The sequence below is a fragment of the Zingiber officinale genome, chromosome 1B (assembly GCF_018446385.1).
Source record: "Zingiber officinale cultivar Zhangliang chromosome 1B, Zo_v1.1, whole genome shotgun sequence".
Taxonomy (NCBI): domain Eukaryota; kingdom Viridiplantae; phylum Streptophyta; class Magnoliopsida; order Zingiberales; family Zingiberaceae; genus Zingiber; species Zingiber officinale.
In genome coordinates, this window is record NC_055986.1 from 166,415,622 (window position 1) to 166,433,348 (window position 17,727).

At 41.4% G+C, this 17,727-nt stretch overlaps 3 protein-coding genes across 6 annotated transcripts; 1 reads left to right on the forward strand and 2 right to left on the reverse strand.

The window, feature by feature from the left end:
- The first annotated feature begins 4,435 nt into the window (after positions 1 to 4,435).
- On the forward strand, positions 4,436 to 5,875 carry LOC121989306. The gene has a single exon (XM_042543263.1). It carries the CDS (start codon positions 4,573 to 4,575, stop codon positions 5,698 to 5,700), a length of 1,128 nt encoding a protein of 375 aa, XP_042399197.1. The 5' UTR covers positions 4,436 to 4,572; the 3' UTR covers positions 5,701 to 5,875.
- A 1,304-nt stretch (positions 5,876 to 7,179) lies between these two features.
- Positions 7,180 to 12,349, reverse strand: LOC122018686 (zinc finger protein ZOP1-like). Of its 4 annotated transcripts, XR_006121916.1 has the most exons (7): positions 12,043 to 12,349; positions 11,883 to 11,975; positions 10,644 to 10,822; positions 8,611 to 8,811; positions 8,384 to 8,508; positions 7,721 to 8,062; positions 7,180 to 7,598 (listed from the first exon to the last, which is right to left on the reverse strand). XR_006121916.1 is itself a non-coding variant. In XM_042576117.1 (4 exons), exons 2-4 carry the CDS (start codon positions 10,650 to 10,652, stop codon positions 8,431 to 8,433), a joined length of 288 nt encoding a protein of 95 aa, XP_042432051.1. In that variant the 5' UTR covers positions 10,653 to 10,822; positions 11,883 to 12,349; the 3' UTR covers positions 8,097 to 8,430. The 4 variants fall into 4 exon arrangements, 1 of the variants encoding a protein (XP_042432051.1); XR_006121895.1 differs by having other exon boundaries at positions 11,883 to 12,349; XR_006121918.1 differs by having other exon boundaries at positions 7,699 to 8,062; positions 11,883 to 12,349.
- A 3,544-nt stretch (positions 12,350 to 15,893) lies between these two features.
- LOC121989317 (AT-hook motif nuclear-localized protein 28-like) lies at positions 15,894 to 17,498 on the reverse strand. Its single transcript, XM_042543288.1, has 2 exons — positions 17,139 to 17,498; positions 15,894 to 17,066 (listed from the first exon to the last, which is right to left on the reverse strand). The coding sequence occupies exon 2, from the start codon at positions 17,063 to 17,065 to the stop codon at positions 16,160 to 16,162; it is 906 nt and encodes a 301-aa protein (XP_042399222.1). The 5' UTR covers position 17,066; positions 17,139 to 17,498; the 3' UTR covers positions 15,894 to 16,159.
- Positions 17,499 to 17,727: the final 229 nt, after the last annotated feature.

The window sequence follows — 17,727 nt, forward strand, 5'->3', positions numbered from 1 at the left end:
GTCACTAATATAGGGATGAAATTTTATTTTGATTGTTAAATTTGGCGATAGATTTTAATTTTAGTCACTAAACTTAGTGATTGATTTTAATATCCGTTGTCAAATTTTAACATATTTTAATTTTCGTTGTTATACTTGGTGGCGAAAATTAAAACCCGTTGTTAATTTAGCGACGGAATTCAAAATTCCTTTGCTACATAACTCAAAATTTCGTCGCTAAATGAATTCGAGACGGAAATTTTTACGACCGAATATTTCAGTTGCTTAATATGATTAGCAATCAAAATGTCAGTCACTAATCATTGTATTTCTGGTAGTGTTAGCTATTCATGACGTTAAAATTTGTTGGCTCGTTCTACTGAAAAGCAAGTTCTTATGCTGATGAATTTACTGAGTTTCCTCCATTTCTATCTCTCTGGTCCGGTAATTGCTACTCATGCAAGAGGCCTCAGCTAAGGGATACCTTAGCACCTTTGCCATTCAATCTGATTGCTGATTACCTCAGAGAATTAAGAGTATGATGGGCTTGAGACTTGTGAACTGTCAAACTATAATCTTTGATGTAGCCCACTTTGTCAGCCCTTTTAAGAGTTAGATGGGCTTCTGACTTGCTTTAAAATTATTTTGAGAATTCTTTGGCATATTATAATTCTAAGACTTTACATTTAATTATATATATTTTTAATAATTTCTTGTTATGAATAACTTTTAAACATAATACATATGTATTTGTTGTATGTGGTAGGTTTTAGAATGTTTAGTCAATAAATGCATATATAAATAAAATTATTTCGTGGCTAGAATAAATGCCATGTCATGCATTTGACATTTACGGATGTAAATGCTTAATCTCACATAATTTCATATAAGTCGTAAATTATAAATAATATCAATTTTCCATTAAAATTCTACCTCAATTTAAAATTTTAAAGTTATTTTACTTGATTATAGAGTTTTTAGGTGATGTGACAAACAACAAGTAATACGAATGCTCAAGTATGATGTTGTTGATCGTAGAAAAGTAATAAATTTTGATAGTATTGCTAACTCAAGTGATGTGTACATTTGACTAAACTTTGAATATACTCATTTAACCTTGGTGTCTATATGATGATTAACTATTTTTTTCTCACAAATGTCAATTTTGAAGGTCCATCTTCTAGATCATGAATCATTTTTCCTATCTAAATATCTCCATAAAATACTATCATTATCTTCTAAGTATAGAACAATAATCTAACTCAATCAACTCTCATCACTAGACAAGAGAAGTTATTTGGTTGTTTCTACACTTGGGAATCAAAATAACTTGAGTTTTTGGGTCGGGTTAGTTCTATCAAAACGGTTAATATTAGATATTTTTCATGATATTATGAACATGAGATATTATGAACATGAGCAAGCCAAAGTGTGGCCACTAAAAACACTACATGCTTGAAATTAAAACATGCATTCTACAAGACTTCACGTGCACTTTGACAATTCTATTGCTGCTAAGACAATTCACAATTATAAAGCTCATCCAACCCCACACCCGTAATTATTGAATATACGGCACGCTTGCGCCGCACACTTTGTGAGCTCTTTAAACAAAAATATTTTAAAATTTTTTAGATTTAATACTATAATTCAACTTCTAAAATTCACAGATAACATTTTAAAATTAATTTAACCACAAGTCAAAATTAATAAATAAAAAAAAAACATGACAAATTGATTCAATATTTTTTTAATTTAGGATTTATGATTTGAAAATTGAGAGATGAAATTTTATTTAAATCTAATTTATCAACACTCGAAAGTGAGCTTTTTTTTTAAAAAAAAAAAAAATCACAGTAGGCGTTCATTAGTAGGTGTTTGGTACGGTGCATAAAGGTGAGACTTAATAAGGCTAGGTAATTAGAAATCAAGGGAGCGTGACAATCAAAAATTAAAGGGATGTAGCAGTTAGCAGTTAGGAGGGGAAAGAAGGAGTTTGATCGTCTGACGTCATCAGCCGCATAATTTCCGGTCGGGTACAGACAGATTAGGTCCCAAATCTGAGATATAAGACGTAGCCTGGAGTAATACCTGACCTGCTCCGACTGGTCGGGGTTTCCTCAGCTCGGTCCACATAGCCAGGTCTGGTACTTTCAGTAAGAAAACTTTCGGTCGACCCTTCAGTGACCCAAGCGTGAAATATGGGGCTCTCGTCACAGCTTGTCCCCCTTATCAAGACTCGAGCCAGGTGTCAAACCCGAACGGTCATCCCGAGCTGTCCGTAGCTAAACTCGGGTGGGACAAAAAGCACTAGGCGATAACAATGTCAAGGAATCGTAACCTCCTGTCAGGAAATAACTGTCATATGTTAGGGAATATTCCAATGATCTGCTACCATATGAGAATGGAACCTTCTTTTAACCAATGAGAGGGCACAACGTGTCCCCCATCACCCGATAGGCCCTGACACCTGACATTCTCTGACATCGGTTAGGCTCTAGAGGTACGCATTGTCATATAAAAAAGGATGTTCTCTCCCTTGAGCAGGTACGCGCACATTCGCACTCGTCTTCTACAGTTCTTTTTTCATTTGTACACTGTTCTTCTGGAAAAAAAATACCTGACTTGAGCATTGGAGGGCCTACGTCAAGGACTTTTTCTCTGATTTCTGGTCTCTAACGTTTCGTGTGCTTGTCTAAGTATGCACAGAGCCTAAGTACCACCGGTCTTGTCACCACTGTCCTTGAGCTCCACGTGGAGGTTCGTCTTTCCAAATCATATACACTAGGTGTGTCCAAGTTGCCTGTCCGTCAACACCGACGTCATCTCAGCCAACCTTCGTCTGACTTAGATTCCAAACAGGATCAGTGTTCATTGGTAGTAAAAAGGTAAGACCGTTACCTCGACGATCTTACCAGGGCACCCCTAATTTGAAAGAGAAATAAATTATGAGGGGCTTCATCCAGCAACAATAGCACATGCAAGGAGAGGTTGAGGTAACTAGCGAGGTCTTCCACACCCGTTCGGAATCGACCTCAAACATATTGACAACAACATCTTTACATGAAACAATTGCGCCAGTTACCCGTGGAGGCCACAATATTTGTTCATGGGTTGCATATAGATGGATGAGTAGGATAACAAGTATATAAAGATCTATTATGTTGTGTGTGCCTTGGTGAGCACCCGTATGCGCACCTAAAGGAATCTACCCATGTGGCAGGGTTGACTGCCACTTGCCATGTAGTCAAGTGCCCTCAAGCGTGTAGATAGGCACACACACTGAGCGCAACACCCTCATGTGTATATATGCATGTATACCTTACACGCCTTTACGTGAGCAGCTTTTGGCGACATCCGACTGGGTTAATTTAACATGGTCAAAAATTTATTTTTTATTTCTCTTTCTCATCTGTATGCAATAACTTTTTTCTCTCTTTTAATTACATGTAAGGTGGTACTGATTTCTACAAATCAGAGCCAACACAAGGTAGTGCTAGTGGTGCTTGCACCACCAAACCAGCATTATCCACCTTGATGTTAGTTTGTAAAAACCAACACTATATTAGTGTTGATTTGTAAAATTCAGCACTAAGATGATGTTGGTTTTTACAAACCAACACCAAGGTAGATAGTGCTGGTTTGGTGATATCAATACCACCTTGGTGTTGGTGGTACTGATTTTTTACTAATCAGCACAAGGTAGATGGTGCTAGTTTTTAAATACTAGCACCACTAGCACTAAGGCGAATAGTGCTGGTTTGGTGATGCTAGTTTTTACAAATCAACACAAGGTGGATGGTGTTGATTTTTAAATACTAGCACCAAGGTGGTACCAACACTAAGGTGAATAGTGATGATTTGGTGGTATCAGCACTAGTAACACCATCTTGGTATTGATTTCTACAAACCAGCATCATCTTGGTGTTGATTTTTATAAACTAACACTAAGATGGATTGTGCTAGTTTGGTAGTGTCAACACCACCAATACCACATTGGTATTGATGTTTACAAATTAGTACCACATTGATGTTGATTTATAGAAATCAACATAATCTTATACACTATTAAAGAAGAGAGAAAAGAATTATTATATGAAGGTGAGAGAGTGAAATAAAAAATTAAATTTTAACTGTGTCATATCATTTATATTAGAACAGTTCACGTAAAGATGTGTAAGAATCTTTCTTGTATAGATGGTGTGCACTTTGTGAGTACAATTTTTTTTTTTTTTTTTTTTTGTTAGTGTTTAGGGTTTAGATTTTGAGATTTGATATTTAGGATTTAGAGTTTAAGTTACATTACTATTTAAAGTGAAGGAAATTAAAAAATAAAAAATTATAACACGATGCTAAGTGCACCATGAGGTGTATAGGATAGAGTTCTGAAAGCTTAGATGGCGGCCCAAAATTTAGCTACCGACCATAAAATCCAATGTGAGATTTCTTGTCTTTTCCTCTTTGGTAAACAGAAGCCTGGCCTGGGTGTTCTCCTTTCCAGTTTCCTCTCCCCTCCTACCCTTTCTTCATTTAAGGGCCCTGCGCGCTAAAGAGGCTACACCAAACACAGCGAGCGGGGGGAAGAGATCAGAGATGGAGGTTGTCGTGTCGGCGCCGGATTTCCATTTGGATAGCGCTTGCACCACGCCGTACGTGAGCGCGCCGTCGAGCCCCAAACACCACTCCGGCAAACCGTTCGACTTCTTCCGCCACTACACCAGCGCTCCCACCAGCCCCACCCGCGCCTCCCTCCTCTACGCACACTTCGACGCCGTCGCCTCCGCCCGTTCCCCTCCTCCTCCTCCTCCCGCCTCGTCAGGCGTGCCCTTCCACTGGGAGGAGAAGCCTGGCACCCCCAAGTCCTGCGAAGCAAAGGAAGACGGAGAATTCGCCTTTGATGGCGCCTACGAGTTCTCCTTCGACTTCAGCGGGCACCTTGACAAAGACGGCCTGCCGGCACTGACCGCCGCCGACGAGCTCTTCGAGGAAGGAAAGATTCGACCGCTCAAGCTCCCTCCCCGCTTGCGCCTCCAGGCGTCCACGGACGACGGGAGCAGCAGGGCCTCCTCCCCGTCCTCCTCGAGGGGTCTGTGGTCGCCCCGTCACCGGGGCAGAGTGGAGGCGCAGGAAGAGTGCGACCCCTTTGCCGCCGCGATGGTGGAAGCTACAAGAGAGCGAGGGAGGGAGAGGGAGAAGGCGCCACCACCCGATTCCCTCCCCCCTTCGTCTTTCTCAAGAAGTCGCAAGGGGTCGAGATCGCTCTCTCCGCTTAGAGGAGTAGGGAGGTTCTTCAAGTCGACGATGACTCCCAATTCCCCTTCCTCCGCCGCTCCGGCGGCTCCGCTAAAGAACGGAAACGGAAGCAAGAAGTGGCGGTTGAAGGACTTGCTCCTGTTCCGCAGCGCGTCCGAGGGTCGCGCCACCGGGAACCGGAGCAAAGACCCGCTGCGCAAGTACACTCTGTTGCCGTCGCTGAACAACAGAGTCGAGCACTCGGAGAAGCTGGACTCGAAGAATTCGAGCTTCCGGTCGTCGACGGACGGCAGCGGGTCGATTAGGACGGCGAGCTCGTTTTCACACCAGATGCACTACTCGACCAACCGGGCGGCGGCGGAGGAGCACAGGAGGAAGACGGCGCTGCCGTACCGCCAGAGCTTCTTCGGCTGCCTGCGCTTCAACCCGGCCTTGCTCAGCATTACGAAGGGGTTCGCCCGCCAGTGACGACTTCCATCAACCCAAATCACAACTCTACCCTACAACAAGAAATTGGCAAGTCTCCATTGATCGAATGTAGTGTGATCATGCACCATAAGTCTTTGACTTCCATCAAAGTCGAATCTGATCTCCATCCTCGTAAACGATGAAATCAATGAAAAAAATCTGTCCGTCCGTCCAACCTCAACTAGTAATATCGATTAGAGACCTCCAAAAAGGGGCAATTCTACTCTTTTGTTATTGTTTTTCGTGATCAACAACGATCAATAATCCTCTGTTGTACGCTCATGCCCCATTGAGCGGTTTCACTACCTCCGAGTCGCCTTCTTTGAATCCCATGCTTCTCAACCTCGCTCTCGTTGCCTCACGTGCCAGCAGCCACTCTGTGGGACTGGTGTAACTCCTTGGCTCGTGCAACGTAAGTACGTAACATCTACAAGGAGTCTTTGAATTCGACAATTTTCGACCTGTTTCTCCTGGCCTCGGACGACAGGCAACCTATCAGTGGGGAGAAGCGTAACACTCATGGTTTGTTCGCTTCATGGCACCACTGCCGTCTTAAAACTACCAGTGCACACCGACAGAATCTGAGATACTATTCGAGAAGCAGTTATTATCCAACTCTAGCCTTATGCTCAAGACTTGACTACTCTCCAAATTTTTAAAATGAATCTGATAATACTTATAAAAAACCATTTAATTTATTCCCATCCAAGCGCCTTCATTCATTGTCGCTAGAAAGTGTTACTGAAATGGGAGAATTGAACAGGAGCATTCAACAAGGTTGGTCGATGCAACTTCCTTCGACCTCAAGAAATCTATCCTGGCACAAAAGAAAGCATTTATTTTGCACCTCCCGCAAGCCCTGCTAAAAGCAGAATTTAGCCATCGGCGTGATAAATGAACATAAATGCGGATGAAGTGTCAAGGTTAATCGAGGACGAGCGGGAGCAGAAGCGCATAGAGTGTCAGATAGTTCCACACAGCTCAGAGCTGGCCAGTGTTCGGCTACAGTGACCATGTTTCAGTGAGCTTTTATTGACTTGACATCAGCGCTTCCGGTTGCAGAGCGTTTCCATGTGCCTTCTCGGCGTCTGCACGGCTTTTCCAAACAATTCTGCCGCTGTTTGCCCAGAGCTTTTTGGTGGGAAGTCCAATCCGGTCGGCGCAGTGATCGATCACGATGCATTAACGTGGAAGAGAGATTGCTATTTTGGGTACGGGAACTACACCTTTTCCCAGCAACTTTCGTATAAAAGTCAAAGCCATTCAAGGGCTTGCCATTTGCCAAGGACAAAAAGGAGAACGAAGGAAGCATGCATCTTCGTGATTTACTTTTTATTGCTTAACAAAAAAAAAACAATTACAAACTTTTCGGGGATTAACTTTTGCCATAACCAGTGAAGAACTTCTTAAGCCACCAAGAGGTTTTCTTGAATTCATAATAAATAGTCAAAATAGTTTTCACTGTTCAGGAGATCGAACTAGTGAATAAATTATGACATTTTGCTCCACTCAATCACTAAACATCAACACAGGAAATAAAATTAAAAAAACTAAATGCAGGGCAAAACATTTATTGCACGGATGGTAGATTGATGGTGGTCGAAGTTGGCATGTTGAACTTGAAGGTATATTCAAAGTTGAATGATGAACAATTGAGAGAAATCTGAATTTTCGATCACCAAGTCCTCTGGTCGGGTCCATGGCAAGGTCGGTGACAAGCCAGCCTCTTCTCGCATGCGGTGGTTGGCATTATATTAAAGAACAAGAGTGACCCAACAAGCAGCAGCCGGTTTGGGTTGCAGCAATGTGAACAAGTGTAGAATGGGTGTTGTTCATCTTCCGCAGCTCACCGACAGAAGAACAGCTCCAACGCATCCAACTGAAGGCGACGATGATATCTGAACAACCAACAAGTGTCTTTAACTTGCATAATTATCTGATTAATACATCACATGTAATGTAAATTGACTGTGTGATATTCTAAAACAGAATCCTCACCGGCATTCGTTAGGTGAAATACCTGTTGGATGGATTTGTAGTTGTTACTATCATGCCAAATGAGCCAAAAATAAGATTCCCATCGCATGCACACATTTGCTTGCACCCAAGGAAAGCTAGCATGACTTGTAGAGGCCCATGAATGGCTTCTCCCTCTCTTCCATTCTTTTCCTTGCAGCCTCCCTTGTTTTCAGAGCCTCTGCTTCCTCCTTGGTTATCACCTTCGCTTTTCCATCATCCCTCTTTCTTTTATTAACAGCGATGGAAGATGCTGCACCTTTAACTGCTCTTGTGGGGTTCAGAAGTGTGGAAACGACCCTCCCTGGGGAAGGACCACCTTTGGAATTGGATGCAATCCCGTCTCCTGAACAATGTATATAATCGACATTATAAATGCTTTAAATAAATACTTTCATGTTATCAGACATCATTGACAGACTTGACATAACGAATTAACGATGGGCTCTAACTAACTAGAAGGTTATTGAACAGGTTTTGTCGTTCCTCCCATACCCAGAAGATTCAGATGTGGAGGAAACCAACGATTGCCCATGAAAATGCACGAGTGATGAATCCAAATGATTGTTGGAGAGATGCAAATCTACCTCCCAAAGCGATAGCATACTGGAAAATAATCTACTAGGTTCACGAGTAAGAAAGTAAAAAAAAAAGATTAAGAAGTTACCACTTTTAGTTACAGATGAACATTGAGATTTATCTGTATTTTTCTCGTTAGGATATATCCAGTCCAGTGGAAGGGCCAGTTCTGCCCAAAGAAGCCAAATCCTTCTGATAACTTTGTTTTGCTTTCTGCAAGGCGGATTGAGGTAAAAGATCAATCAAATCAAAGTGTTCCTACCAAGCGTGAGAGATAAACTTAGCAACAATGCTTATGGGTCAAAAGAAGAATACTGTTTCAATATCCTTAAGAGCTCGTGCAGCTGCTTTTAGTTGCTTCTCCTTTGCAGCACTCTCCTTTCTCACAGTAGCAAGCCTCTTTGTGACATTGTCCTTGTGACGCTGACCAAGTTCATGGGTTCTTATGCTCAGAGGATTGTTGGAGATATATTTCTTGCAGAAATCACACCATTTGCTTCCTTGACTGACCCAATACTGCAGAAGTAGTTTAAAAGAAAATCATAGAGTTGGTAGAGATAGCAAAGAGGTGAGCCAGGGGACCAAGCTCAATGTATAGTTTCTCCGGAGTATAAGCAGCAAACTTAAAGTTTACAAATCTAAAGCAAGCACACAATTGAGTAAAGATATGTACATGATGTGAACAAACAACTCGACAATTTTTTCACATTAATTCTTTGATTCTCCCTCCCATAACACATTAGAATGTGGATTCAATTAATAGAACCAGAAGAATGGTTGCAAAGTGGACATTTACCCATTTAAACTGTTTCCATTAACACATTCCATGGCATTATGTGTCTGCAGTATGACTGGAACTAAATCCTTTGTTAGCATTTTTGATATCTAGGTGGCTAGAAAAATTCAGTTCATTTGCATTGCTTTAGTAAGAACAAGGTTGTCATCTAGACATACCGATCATGTTTTCTGCCTTATTTTACCAAAACTTCCCATACCGGTCCTAATATCCCTTTGCTAATAATCTATGTTGTGTGCACTTGTTTGAAAGGTTATCAACCTTCACTGTACATAATCTAGAAGATCTCTATCTTTGGTGCATCACGTCATTGATACTTGATACACACATTAGAGAACAATTTTCTCCTACAGAGGACACGAGCTCTCACTGCTTTAAGAACAGACCTTTTGAGAAGAGATATATACTGCTCCCCTGAATCCTGAACAAGATTGACAAGATATGGCTACACAACTACTAGCACTTCGACAATTCCAAAATGATGCTTACTAGAAAAAAAATGTTCTTAGATAGATTGGGAAGTAGCTACAAGTTCAGATCCTCAGGTAAATTTTAAGCACAAGATTCACGGTAAAGATGATCAACGAAAGTTTTCAAGGTGCTACATTGCAAGAAGGTGTCTTTAAGCACATTGGCACAGCAAGTAGAAGCAGAGATGAGAAAGTAAAAAGTAAAAAAAAAAAAAAGTTTTAATTTTAAAGAATAAAATACAATAGGTGAGTGGATTTGGTGATTGGTTGGATGAGAAGATAGGAGAAACAAGCTGAGAAGAGAGTCCATTTAATCTTCACGCCCATCTTGACGAACATGAGCACATATGAGGGTTAGTAAAGTCATGAAATCATTTGCATGTTAATAAAGACATGAAATGAGTTCCTTTTTAGTGAGAAGTGGAAAAGGCACAGTTTAAAGCATAATGACTTTACCCAAATGTACATTAAGTCAAAAGAGTGAAAAAGCCAAATATAAATAATCAATCATATAAGGAAGGTGTGTGTCTTAGATTAAGATTAAAAATTGATAAAATATAGTTGAAAATAGGTGACAAGTTAGAGTAATTTCAACACATTCAAAATGTGAGATATATCTGCCATCCTTCCCTTACTGGTAGATTAAGTTATTCAAACACATGATCTACCCCCTCATATAGTGTTGGATACCGATGCTCCAATGTAGAAATATTGAGTTGATTATCGGCATTCCAAATTGACCACACAAAAAAGTTTCAAAAATAAAGGTGAGATGCAAGGTCCATGTCTTGCCAGATACTTCTACCCAAGTCTCAAGTCCAACATTGGTGGTAGAAGAGCAATCTGGTGGAAGACAGGTTACAAATGAAGAGGATGTATATATTCTGAACAAGTGAGACAATAAGGACTAGTCATGTTCATTGTTCATTACTCATATTCAAAATCTGATTAAAGCATGCCATTAAGCTGAAATAATCTTAAATAACTGCAACATTTTCTCTATCAAATCAACTAAGTCATATTAGAGTCAAACATGCAATAAAAAGCAAAATGTATAGCCTAACTTGACAAATGAAAAATACCTCTGTCATGTTGGAAATGAACAGGAATGATATTGACGCAGGGAAGAAACGACTCAAGAACTCTTGCAAAAAAGAAATTAGAGCCTCCTATCTAGGTTTACAATGGACAGTTGTGTCCTGGAATGGGCAGGATCGCCTCCCTCAGTTGGCGGAACTAGCATTCTCTCCTTGGCAGGGCACTGAAATAATAAAATATAATTTTTCAAACATGAAAATCTAATTCACCAAAAGTAGTATACATAGTTCAAGAAGCCATGCAAGCAAAATATAAGAAAAAATTAAAATTTATCAAATATAAAACTTAGTCGGTGCTTGAGATCTATGTGATTAATTAAAGCATCGCATGCATAACATTTATTAGGTCTTAAAAGCCCCCAGAATTATGGTGTAGTGGAAGGACGTTCAATTATCACTCAAGTATTCACGGTTTGATTTCCAACTATAGCATATTTACAGAAATTTTTTCTCAAAATGAGACTCGCAACTAAGTGATGCTGGGCTTCTAGGCCGCCAGCTATGAGCGCTTCCTAATTTACCCTGGCAGCCGGTGGAAAACTTCTTTAAGACCGGGTTGAACTAGCCACCCAAGGTTCAATGTTAACTGACCTGGTTAATTTTTTTTATTACGTCATAAGATAAGGTAACATGAAGAATCTTCATGTACAAGCATTTAAATGAGTCTAAAATGACACCCTCTATTCTATCACCACTAAATGCTTTCATCATCCTGGCAGTGTGATGGTTAAAATATAGTGTGTTATCATATTAGGTTATGAGATCTAAATTCGGAGCGTTCGAATATGTCTTTCCCATGCATTGGTTACTACACTAATAGCTAGTAGTCACCCATGATTGACCTCCTCTGTATTAATCTAGGAACGGATTAATGGGGTGCTGGGGGTGAATAAATCACCTTTTGTCACAAGAAATGCTTTCATTTCAAAAAAAAAAAAAAAAAAAAAAAAATCATCAAGATAGATATGTGTATTTTAACACTGAAATATCAAATTTAATTTTGACATATGATTTTAATTAGATGGAGAAACAAGCAATAATTACCGTGGAAAAAGATTTTGATAGTTCACTCAGTGTGGTGAGAGATAATAATTCATGTGTAACCATTAAAGAATCTAGTCCCTGAATTTATTTATATGAAGCAGCATGCAATGATCTTGTTCCACCATGGAGGTTTGCAAATGTAATGATAGCACAGCGAGCAAGGGAGTCAAGAGGAATTACCGAATTAATTCCCGGCCGCAGCCCACAGAAGAGGAGCCGATCAAGTGCAGTTGATCCGCCGGAATCGAGGACCAATCACCGTTAGGCAGCGACCTGAGGTGCGGAATGGGAACTACGAACTCGTAATTTTGGTAAAAATAACTATTTAGGGCACCCCTACCGTGCCTCAACGTAAATCCTCCCCTGGTCCGTCCTGCAAGAGCGAGAGCTGATACAGACGCGAGACAACCAGAGAAGACTACGCAATTGTTTCTCGGAGATGTTGCATCGTTTGGTAGTTTCGAATGGCTCTTCTCGAGCCGAATCCGCCGTCAACGCTGCCGCTTCCTTATCCTTCCGGTCGATTGTCCTACTCCAAACTCTCCTTTCTCGTGATTAGCATCTTGAGATCTAAAAGACGGAGTCTTAGCTCAAGGGTTTCGGAACGGTGAGACGAACGGACGGCGCGAACTCGGAGAAACCGCCGCGATAAAATTTCACTGCACCTCAATATACTTTAATTTTTTTTCTATTAAATATTTATTAAAATATTTTTTTATAATTTTTGTGAAACGTGTCAATGGGCCGTCCCTGGGCCCAAGACGGTTAGGCCGCGATGGCCCAAACAAACCAAGATATATATAGGGTTCGGTGTATTTTATAATCCCAATTAAGATTATTTTGTTAGGTGTATTTCTTCCCCTTAAATGCTAATGGGCAGTCGAGTCAAATGAGCCATCCATTTTGAATAGCGATGGTTCCACTTTAATTAATTATCAATTAATTGAAACGTTAATGTTCCAGTTTAAATTCATATTATTATCTGAATTTGAAATTGAATCCTTTTGATACAAATATGTAATCTTTAATCGGACGCTTCCCGTCTTTTTTTTTTTTTATTTACTCCTATATGGTTTTGGAGTCCATTATTAAAATATCTTCGATCTCTCTTATAAGAAGACTGTTGCATTAGGATCAAATATTTGCTCTCTCTTATGTAGAGACGGTTGCATTAGGATAAAATATTTTTCATGATTTTGCTCCGATGAAAAGAATTAGGACAACGAAATCTTATCCGATAGATGAATTAATAGGCCGGCGTGTCACTTCACTTGCCTCGCCTCCTTATTTGACTCTTAATGGATGAGGAGAGACGCACAGCAGAAACGGGCAAGTGCTGAGCACCCGACAAAGTGTGGGGAAGGCGAAAAGCACGGAACCGAACCAGCGGCGACTTCAAGCAAGGGATGCACACATGGTAGGGCAGGGCAGGGCAGGACAGCCAATAATTAAGGAGTATTCGTTATTGGAATCCAATTACATGTTTATTTAAATATTAAGAAACAAAATGATCGGCATTCGACTCTTTGGAGTCGGCCTGTGCCTAGCAGTTGCCGTCCCTTTCAGACAATAAATTCTGCATTGAGTCTGTCTGACTTTAGGTGACTTCCAATTCCATTTCCACGTCTGGTTGTCCTTCAATTTATGAAGAGGAGATCTATTCGTGGTCGCTATTATATTGTGCCGTCAACTTTGGCGTCCAAAAATCCAGATCTAATCCCATGCATGCTCGCAAATCTTTCACTCGCCTAGGCCAGTGAATAAGCCAAGTGACTCCGACTTTCAGATATTCAAACTTATTTGGTAAAGATGAACCCACACACACTTTAACGAGTTATTCTAACTTCTTCGTTTAATTGAACTATTGAGCAAATGTAAATAAGTTCTTACTAAATAGCAGATCAAATTTATTCATAAACTTTAGATTCATTTACAACTCTGCACTTACCTACGGCTAACAAACCTCACCTCAAGTGGCATCCCTTGCTTGGGGCATTTAGTTTGGACAAGCCAAACAAGCATACCAAAAAGGCTAGCAGATTCTGTCTGAAACCATGAAGATGGTACATTGGAAATAGTGACTTAGTTGTTGATTAAGAGAAAATCTTTTACTCTGTAGAGAAGTTTTTTCCCGATCTTGTGTATATGGAGACGAGTCAACAAAACGTCAGCGTCCAAAAATCAGGGATGAGTCCCTAACGATGAGTCTCCGACGTTTAAGTCACTACAAATCTGAACAGATGAATGAAAAACAGTAGAGAACGTGCGTGCGAGAGTAAGCTTCAGATGTTCAGAGAACGTATCTCACCAACGGAGAGGACCCCTTTATATACCACTTCTCATAACCTTTGCAATCATGAGGTTGTTAGATAATGAAAAGTATACAACCTAGACAACGTGCAATAATTGTCCGAAAAATCTTCCATTTAACTATATGTATACCTCTTTTTATCATTTATAGCTTATGTCATTGTCGAAGCCGTTGAAGGAATATGCTGTAATAAATGATCGGCTCATAAAAGATACCATAATCATTGAAAAAGGTTCTAGTATAATATTCTCTAGCATATAGTTGTTATTCTAACATATTAGAAGGATTCTTTGCTCATGTTGTCGGCTAAATATATCTCGATCAGCCTATAAGATCGGTCGTCTTTATGCTCATCTTTGCATTAAGATACTTTATTATGCATTGAATGTTATTAGAAATCCGTTCGAAGAATAATACAATGCCTTGAGTGTACTAGAAATCTATTTGCTAGAAATTTGTTTGAGAAGTAATATGATACCTTGTGCGTGCTGAAAATATATTCAGGCAACAAAATGAAGCTAAGTATCTTAGGCTCAGTAGACCTTTTGTCCGACCGGACGTATCAACTCATTCGATTTATGATCGAACGGATATATAAGTATGTTGTCGTGTGTAGAGAGGATCGTACAGAGTAAAGAGTTTGACCTTTCCCTCGACCAAACTTATTACTAGTCAATTGTGAGGTGGGTAGGACATTCCGGCCGTCCTTAAACTCGATCGGCTATTGAATGATCGGATACGTTGTCTTTTTAGTCCAAGGGTAAAGTACTAAATTTCTTATGTTCGACCGACTTAAGGGTCGATCGACTCTATCCCAAACGGTTTGTACTCCGGTTGAACTGGACCTAAGAGCCTTAGCGTTAGACAAATAATCAAAGTCAGGTGAAGGATGTCCTCCTCCACTAACTTTGACCGTCACATCATCTTAATTTTAATTGTCATATCATCTTCTGAACTTATTTATCATGTCATCCTCTATATATATATATATATATATATATATACTACCTAAACAAGTTAGGTGAGTCAAATAGGCAAATAAGTAGGTCAATTAAGCTACTAGGAACGGTCAGATTGAGCGAATTCAATAATAAGATATTCAGAAGGATTGTATACTCAAGTCAAAGGAGTATACAATCAAGCAAAGCAATCCGATCAAACTGGTTGTGCCAATCAAGGCACAGATGGACCTACATTTTTGAAAAATAATTTTATATAAAAAAGAATAATAAAAATATTAAAATATTTTAAAAATAAAATTTAAAACAATAGATCAAAATGCATTAACCATTCTATATATTTAAATTAGTATAGATTATGTTATGAGATAGTATCGTCCAGCATTACTTTACCAATGACTACGGTACATGCATGGCATCAAGCACTTCACCTCTCTAGTCTCCATTGCGATGGAGATGCTTCCACTTCCACCGTCACCGCGATTTCCCTGCGTAGAGAAGCTCCTCCATACGTCACATCAAACCACAAACACGAAGGTAGAAAGCAAATCAAGGCGTCAGAAAGAAAATGGTGTGTGATCTCTCTCCAGACATACATGCAGCTTTTACTATCCTGATAGCCAAAGTACAACCCTCTTACATATTAATGGAGTACTTCAAGGGTTCGGTGCTGCTTTTAATGTGCCAGTTCTTGCTCCTTTTCTTCCCCAAGGTTAAAGTCCTTCCCTCTCAGAGTCAAAAAAAAAAAAAAAAAAAAAAAAAAAAAAAAAATGGATGCACCCCCGGCCCTCACTTGCTCCCTGCCAGCCAAACAGGTGAGGGACCAGGGAGGGATCAGGAAGAGAAGAGAGGAGAGAAGGTAGAAGATGATCAGGGAACGAAACAGGCAGAGATCCAATGCAGCAAGCAACAACAGATCGCTGATCGAGGAACAATTAGAGCACTCCGGTGAAGAAAAATCCAGTCAATATCCATGCATGCATGAGTATCTCAGTATTCAGTGTAACTGATAACTCAACTGTTGTCTTCCCCGGCAGATTGTGCAGTGCTATTATAAAAAGGAACACCAAATTAATTGGAAGACGATGTTCGGAAGCTATATATGAGAAGAGTTTCCAACCAATATATTGTCTAATTAAAGATGATAAAGTAGGAAAACTGGGGAAATTGATTATATTAATTAGGCATCAGAATGTGGGGGGTTGTGGAGGGCGCGCCATGGGCGCCCAAATGACGTCCGACGCTGCGTGGCTCCCGTAGATTGACAGGCCGGTGGGTTCCGCCGCCGCCGCTGCTGCCGAGACCGCGTCCACCGGCCCTTGGTGGCGCCGCTGCGCGTACGTGTTATGCTCGTGGTCCTCCATGTCGCCGGAGACTGGGATAGAGACCGACGCGTCGTCTGCTGACGGAAGGCGGTGGAAGGTTGGCTTGGCGAATGCGGCGGCTACTATCACCACCGTCCCCGCAGCCACCAGTGGCCCCGCCACGATTCCGCCCACCACCTGCCCTTGAGGTCCTGCCAGAGAGATCGAGATCAGGCCCCCGCCCGCGCCGGATGCGGACGACAGCGCCGCCATAGCCGGCGGCAGGAACGTGGCCGAGATGGAGAGGATCTCGAAGTGGCCGCGGAAGGCGATCGTGGAAACCGATGCGGCTCCGCCGAGCTGGGGCTGGCGGAGGGTCACGTTGGCGACGGCGCCGGTGCCGGAGAGGACGGAGACGCCGAGGTTGCGGCGGCGGGAGAAGCCGGCCAACGAGTCGACGACGTCGTGGCCTGAGGGGATCTCGAGGACGTGAGGGCACATGGCGGAAGACAGCTCCTCGTCGCGCGTGATAGCGACGGGGATCTTGGGCTTGTTCCTGGAACCGGGCGGCCGCCCTCGGGGCCGCTTCGCCACCTCGATCGTCGACCCCTCCGCCGCCGCCCGCTCCTTGTCCTTGGGCTCGTCGACCTTTATCCTCTTAGTCTCACCGCTGCTCCTGCTGCTGTCGACTTCATCGGAGAAACTCCTCTGCTGCTGCTGCTGCTGCTGCTGCTGCTGCTGCTGCTGACGGTGGTGGAGATAGTGGTGTTGAAAAGCTTCGTCCTTCATGCTGCCGTCGACTAAGGTAGTGAAGAACATAGAACTGTGCAAGGAAAACACAGAGGAGACTTCAAAAAAGAACCTTTTTCTCCTACAATCTAGATTGGATCATTCAATATCGAGTCGGAGAGCAAGAAGAGGAGAGGGATGTTGAGAAGAGATGAGATTGGAGGACTTCGGTGTCGGTGAAGCTTCTCGGTGAAGAGCTTCCCGGCCGCCCACCCTTTTTGATACTGTGTGGACACTTTTGACGATCGTAGGAAGGGCAGGGTGTAACTAATGGGGCGCGAGAGCTTCCGAGAGGAATGGGATAGACATCAAGATGAGACTACTGGACCCAACACTCTTCGTTCCTTTCCTTTCCTGTCTAGTTTGTCTCTGTTCGATTTCAAGCCTCTTGTTTAAGGCTTTAAGCTCTTTCTTCAGAAATAACATCCTTCGAAATAATAGTTCAAGAAAACAATTTCAAACTTGGATTAGAAATTTTGCAGGAAAACAGACAGCAACGAGCATTTAATATTCAGACGTCAATAACTACGGATTCCCTAAGTCAAATTAGAATAGTCAATTATAGGATATATATATATATATGTAATTAGAATAGTTAAGTGATGGTCCACCAAAGAGGTGTCAAATATTCCTTCTATCCACTGCTTGTATTACCAATGGGA

Excerpts from the sequence above, each read along its gene's own strand:
- LOC121989317 (XM_042543288.1), bottom strand. The coding sequence starts at position 17,065 with ATGAAGGACGAAGCTTTTCAACACCACTATCTCCACCACCGTCAGCAG.
- LOC121989306 (XM_042543263.1), top strand. The coding sequence starts at position 4,573 with ATGGAGGTTGTCGTGTCGGCGCCGGATTTCCATTTGGATAGCGCTTGC.
- LOC122018686 (XM_042576117.1), bottom strand. Across the intron at positions 8,509-8,610 it reads CTCTTAAGGATATTGAAACA|AAAGCAAAACAAAGTTATCA; the intron begins GTATTCTTCTTT and ends TCCGCCTTGCAG.